This window comes from Henckelia pumila, chromosome 2 (genome assembly GCF_033568475.1).
Source record: "Henckelia pumila isolate YLH828 chromosome 2, ASM3356847v2, whole genome shotgun sequence".
Taxonomy (NCBI): domain Eukaryota; kingdom Viridiplantae; phylum Streptophyta; class Magnoliopsida; order Lamiales; family Gesneriaceae; genus Henckelia; species Henckelia pumila.
In genome coordinates, this window is record NC_133121.1 from 163879235 (window position 1) to 163885815 (window position 6581).

The window sequence follows — 6581 nt, forward strand, 5'->3', positions numbered from 1 at the left end:
GGTTTTATAATTTGTTTGATAATTGATAAGCTTATTTTTATTACCTATACCAATGAAATGATATTATTATTGCACAAATTCTTTTAATTATATATAATGATTTAATTATACCAATGTTTGATATGATTTATATCATAATCTTTTCATCTCAATTATATATACCTAATTTTTTCTTCACATAGATAATAATATCATTAAAAAAAATGTATAAAATGAATGAAAAAAAATTGTTCTTGTATTTTCATGGCTATATACATGCATGTATTTTTGTAAACAAAATTACTAAATACAATATAAATTATAAACCTATATACCTTTCATTTGATTAGGGTTGTATTATTTTGTTAATATAACCCGAAGTATGTCATAAAATTATAATCTAAAATAAAAAAAATATTATTTAATATTAAAATTTAAGATATTTTGTATTCTATCTTAAACTTTTACTTGACAATCATAGACACCTAGTTGGTTAACAACTCATGTAACAATAACTGATTGAATGTACAAAGTGTTACATCAGCTGTTGTCCATGTAAATGCTTAAGATTGTTGTCCGTACGATACCAAATTTATATATAAATATATATATATATATATATATATATATATATATATATAATTATTTCTAAAACGTAATTACCAATAAAAGAAATAAACATAATCAAATATATGTTTTTTGGTTCAAAATTTGATATAATATTGTCACTATTTTTTATTTTAACTAGTTTTTGTGTGCAAAAATATTCACAAACGATATAGATGCATAATAATGTATCTATTTTTTCTATAAAATTTTAAATTTGATTAAATATTATCATTATTTTTTAATTACACTTAACTTTTTTGTATCCATATATATGTGAAAATATCCATAAATTCTATCTGTAATGAAATTATGAATTTGGTTTCACAATTTGAAATTTGATCGAATATTATAACTAATTTTTTATTTCAGTTAATTTTGTGTCTCCATATTGTGAACATTTATATAAATGAAATATATGCTAATATAAAAATTTTATTTTATATTTGATTAGATGTTATCACTTATCAGCAAACTTTTAATTATTACAATATACTAATTTTTGTTTTAAAATTGAAAATTTGATATAATGTTATCACAATTTTATAATTTCAAACAAATGTTTCGTGTGCATATATATGTAAAAACAATATTAATAATTTTTACAATAATATTTTAAAAACAAATAAATTTATTATATCATATCAATACTTTGATATAAATTTCAAATACAAATCAAAATTTTATTATTTAAAAAAAACAAGTTTTTTCTAGGAATATTTAATTTAATTTTTAAAATATTATATATTTAAATTTATTCAATGAGCATATAAATAACTAAACCAGCCGAGTTCGAGAAACTATATAAATTAATATATTTTCACAAGCCAAAAAAATGAGTCGAGCTCGATCCAGAACCTGAGCTCAAGCTGACGAGCCACTAAACGATCCAATCCCAAGTCCAAGCCCGAGCTCGCAAGCCACTAAACGAGCCGAGCTCGAGCCCGATCTGACGAGCCACTAAATGAGCCGAGCTAACAAGCCATTAAACGAGCCGAGCTAACGAGCCATTAAACGAGCCGAGCCCAAGCCCGAGCTAACGAGCCACCTAAACGAGCCGAGCTCGAGCTCGAGCTTCCGAGCCTATTAACGAACATGTTCGCGAGCTAACGAGCCGAACATCCTTAAGCTCGGGCTCGGCTCGTTAAAATTTTCGAGCTCAAAATTGAGCTCGGGCTCGGCTCAATAAGCTTAACGAACGAGCCCGAACGAGCTTTTTCACGAGCCGAGCTCCGAATAGCTCGCGAACAGTTCAGTTCATTTACATCCCTACTTTTCTCTTTTTCCTTTATTACTTTGAACTGGACAAATGTTCTGGCATAAAATGGTTTTTATGTAGGTGTATGTACAGAGGTAGTGTTCAGGCTCATGTTTATTTTTTGCTATTGATTATTATTTATTGTAATCATGATATTGCTGTTTTACTTGAGAAATTTCCGTTCTGAATATTGCGTGATTAATAATTTTATGCGTAATTTTGGGTAATTATATCTGTACTCTGATGATATTTGCATATGCTTTTGGATTTTTGTTCTAAGCCGTATGCTTTTGCTTTTGTTAATCATATAGATATTAAGATAGTGTTTGCAAGCTCTAAAAATAAGTAATTGTGGATTTGTTCTAAGCCGTATGCTTTTGTTAATCATATATTGATATTAAGGTAGTGTTTGCAAGCTATAAAAATCAACAATCACTTATTTTTAGAGCTTTCTAACACTCCAAGATATTAATTGCCATTAGGAGGTTGATTGTTCATATCTTGTTATTGCTTTATTGCAAAAGATTTGACATAATAGTTGGTAGAGATGCTTGTGAAGGCCCACCTGAATTTACCCAGTTATGTAATTGTTCTTTCTTTGATTCTTTCAACCATAGGAGTAGTTTTTCCTATGAACCACAAAATGTTGGAACTAGAATTAGATATATCAAAATGGGTTAAGTATGTTGAGTTGGCATGCTCCACCATATAAAATAAAATAGATGGGTTGGGTTGTCAATTTCTCAACCCATCAAATGGCGGATCGACCCGTCTCGCCTAACGGTGGGTTGTTGCGGGTCGGCCCGTCCTAACCCGTCAAATTACGCATAAGTACGTCGTGTTGGTCCATCCGACCACCTAAAATAGGTGAGTTGAGTTGGTGCTTTCTCAAGCTGCCTAAAAGGTAGGCCGCTCTATCTTATGATGGGTTGTCGACCGGTCCATTTCGCTGGCCTATTTTGACAACTTTAACTGAACTTAGTTCTCCTTTGTACGGATGGTTGATGAAATATGTTAGTAGAATCTGTGAACTTTTTTTTTCTTAGTTTTTTTTTTTAAAGATTTTCATTGCCCATGAGCAATAATTGTATACACGTGAATCATGCCCTACATTGTTTAATTATTAACTTTTTAAAGATGAATTATTAACATATTTTACAGCAAAAGATATTTATAATGTCTCCCAGTACACTCGTTTTTATTTTATTTTTCCCAATAATATCCTCCCCATTTATACAACTTTTTATGAGAAAACAAAATAAAGACTTGAGTATAAAATTCATTGAGGAACATGATTATTGATAACAAATTTAAATCTAGAAAAAAATTCATTTTATATTTAAGTTTAATAATTTAATATAGTTTTCGGATCGAACAAGTCCACTACAACCGCCCTTGTAAACTTAATCTTGTTTTTATAATATGGATCGACTCTCAAAGTTATACTATATGCTCTCCACGGATTATTTCAACCTACCGCATTATCCCCATGATAGATCTAAGAGTGATAATTTATCAATATATGCGGGGTCTATTAAAAAATCATGAACCCCACATTTATTGATAAATATCAACCGTTAGATGCATGTCAAGACAATGTCTGTATATGTAGGGTCTCACTTACCTCTCTCCACTAACATAACCACATATATTTAGATTCTAGAAATATAATCTGGTCAAAATTTAAATGCATAATTTATAACTTTTTTGCTACTATTACAATTTGTTAAAACTTAAAATTTGAAAAGCAGATTCGTGGAAATATATTTCTTATACCGGTTTTGTTTTCTTAATCAATCCTACGAATTTTCAATCCACCTATGTCACGTGGCTTAAATATTTCAAATTTTAAGTTGCATTTGGGAGGATTTAAGGTTAAATATTTATCTGTTCAGATAGAATTACCTAACAACAAATCTCAACTAGTTGTCTTTTGAGCCATCGTGAGTCCGTGACATATTTCAAATAAATCTGAATAAGATGTTATTTCGAGAAAATGAGACGCTATCTTTACAGTAGTACTCTGAGGACTAATATATAAATCGATGGCTATGAAATTAGTTTCCAGATAAGATAAGGTGCTTCAGCAAATACTATCACATTAAATGGTGTTGTACATGTACATGATGCAAGTGTTCAAGTAGACAACCTAAAGCTACTTCCTAGTTACTACTTTAATTTGTTAGATTCGAAGAGGATTCTTGTTGTTGAGCAGCTGCGAGAAGGCTCAGCCATATAAACATTTCACGAATGTTGATCCGTGAAACAGTGATATGGTTGTTCCACGCGAAGGGTCAGGAACATATCGCGGTTTACTCGAGTTCCATGCAGTCTCAACTATGAGGCTTTTAGAAATGAACACATCTTTCAATATTTTGGCTAATATGTACCATATAAGGTATATGAAATAATTTATGTACTAATTTGATCATTTATTTATCAATAACTTGATTTATTCATAATAGTTAACAATTCAACTAAGAACTCAAACACGATGAACCAATTTTCAGAATTCTCTCCATTCAGACATCATTTTTTTTTAAAAAAAAAAATGAAGTTTGAGTTTATTCCTCTACAAAAACTGGGATGCTCAGTTCATTTCGGAAGTAGTTTCCTGGATCAACCTTGCCTTTTATCCTTGCCAATCTTTCGAAATTTCCCCTGAAATACTTTTCGCCCCACACTTTTCCCTGAGTGTAGCTATAGTCTTTGTCGTTCTTCCCCAAGTCGAGATCTTTGTAGTTGATGTACGCAGTTCTTGGCGACTTAGCCACATATGGCGCCATTTTTTTGTGGAGAGATCTCTTGAAAGCTATGTGCTTTTCAGCAACTTGGGCACTATTGTCACCAACCCAATTTATCAGGTACTGTATGTTGAACAAGTTTCCTTTCCTATGCGGAAAAGCAGTTTCATTTTCTGCAATCTTGTCCATTTTCCCTCCAAGAGGATCGATAATCATGATAGGACTGTCTTCGGACAAGAACATCTTTTGTATCATCTTCCATCCCTTATCAGGGATCGGAGCCTTCAAGAAATCAGACGTCGCCTTGTTGAAGAACTTTGTGTTTTTGAATTTGCTAAGCAATGTCTCTGCTGACTGGTTGGCCTTTCCTCCGCTGAAGAAGACCGCGGATTGAATCCAGGATACCTCGTAACATTCTTTCTTGATGCATGGCACACTAGTGCAGCTACTGGCTTTAACCGGTGCCCGGTTACAATCTCCCGTCTCCAGGTCGAATTCAGGGAACTGTTCTCCTAACACTTTGACTAGTTGTGCAGCAGGCCCTAGAAACATGCCGTTATAAGTCACCTGGACAATTTTCGCGGCCCCTTGACCATTACTACCTATTGTCTGTACAAGGACTCGAATGAAGAGATCTTCCGGGAGCTTATACGCGGTGTTTTGCCACTTATGGAGAAGACTTAGATCTCCAAGATCCAGCGCACGACGAAAGGAGAAAACCGTAACCTGTTCAGGGACTCGAACCAGCTTGAGTTTCCACGCTAGTATCACTCCAAAACTTGCTCCTCCACCACCCCTGAGAGCCCAAAACAGATCTTCTCCCATAGCTTTCCTGTCCAGGATGTTACCCTTGACATCCATGAATCGAGCATCGAGCACGTTATCTACTGCAAGGCCGTATTTCCTCAGCAATGTTCCCAATCCTCCACCACTGATGTGCCCCCCCAAGCCCAAGCCTTGGCATAGTCCTGCAGGGAATGCATGAGTCTTGCTCTTATTGGCGATCTGATAGTATAACTCGCCCAAAGCGGCCCCTGCCTGAACCCACGCCGTTTCCTCTTTAAGATCAATGTCGATGGAGTTGAGATTGGTGAGATCAATCATGATAAAAGGGGACTTCGAGTGGAGAGACAGGCCTTCATAGTCATGGCCACCACTCTTTACCCTGATTTGGATACCGAGCTTTTTGCTGCAGCGAATGACCATCCGAATATCGGTTTCTTTGAGGGGTGCCACGATGAATAATGGTCTTTCTTTAGTCTCATTGAACCATCTTGGATTTTTTGATGCCAATTCCAGGAGCGATATGTATTTAGGAGACGTTGGGGTGTAAATATTTTGCACAACATTAGCGCGTCGCGTTAAATGGCCTGACATGCATTGGAGAAATGTTTTCTCATGGACATGGGATGCAGCTGCCCACGAAACCGAAAGGAACAGAATGGAGGACACAAAGATTGCAATGCTTCCCATCTTCACTAGATATGAAGATTCACTACACATTACAGAATTTCGACAATGGTTTTTATATGTGACATGGGAGTTTCGAAAATTAAATGAAGCTCTCTCGTTTTAATGCACAAAATTAATGTGCATGTGAGAATTCTCAAGTTAGATCATTAATGGTAATAATACGTACCTTTAATGTTATTGTTATAGATGTTACTTAAAAATTGAATGTGATATAAAGTTCATAAATACATAGAGACATGGATCTACAAGTTCTTAACTCTACATTTATGTTCGGGAATAGTTATTTATCTTTTCAGACATAGATTAAAACCCTGTCATGATTAGTCATCTTGCTTTGATTTCCTTTGGTTTTTAGGTACAAAACAGTCCTTGAAGCTTCAAAATCGCCTACGGAACAAGTCTGGCTGTCTGTGGAAACAGCAGGAACCGATGCTCCACAGAATTTTCTGAGTCTCTTAAATATAGATCAGTTGAAGCTTTATCCTTTTCAAGTAACTTCAAGATCTCCGCATACTGCACAG

General features: G+C 34.2%; 1 protein-coding gene across 1 annotated transcript; it reads right to left on the reverse strand.

The window, feature by feature from the left end:
- Positions 1-4362: 4362 nt before the first annotated feature.
- Positions 4363-6060, reverse strand: LOC140884762 (berberine bridge enzyme-like 22). The gene has a single exon (XM_073291609.1). It carries the CDS (start codon positions 6058-6060, stop codon positions 4408-4410), a length of 1653 nt encoding a protein of 550 aa, XP_073147710.1. The 3' UTR covers positions 4363-4407.
- Between the last annotated feature and the right edge of the window lie 521 nt (positions 6061-6581).

Bases quoted from the DNA above. Each gene is read 5' to 3' on its own strand.
- LOC140884762 (XM_073291609.1), bottom strand. From the start codon at position 6,060: ATGGGAAGCATTGCAATCTTTGTGTCCTCCATTCTGTTCCTTTCGGTT.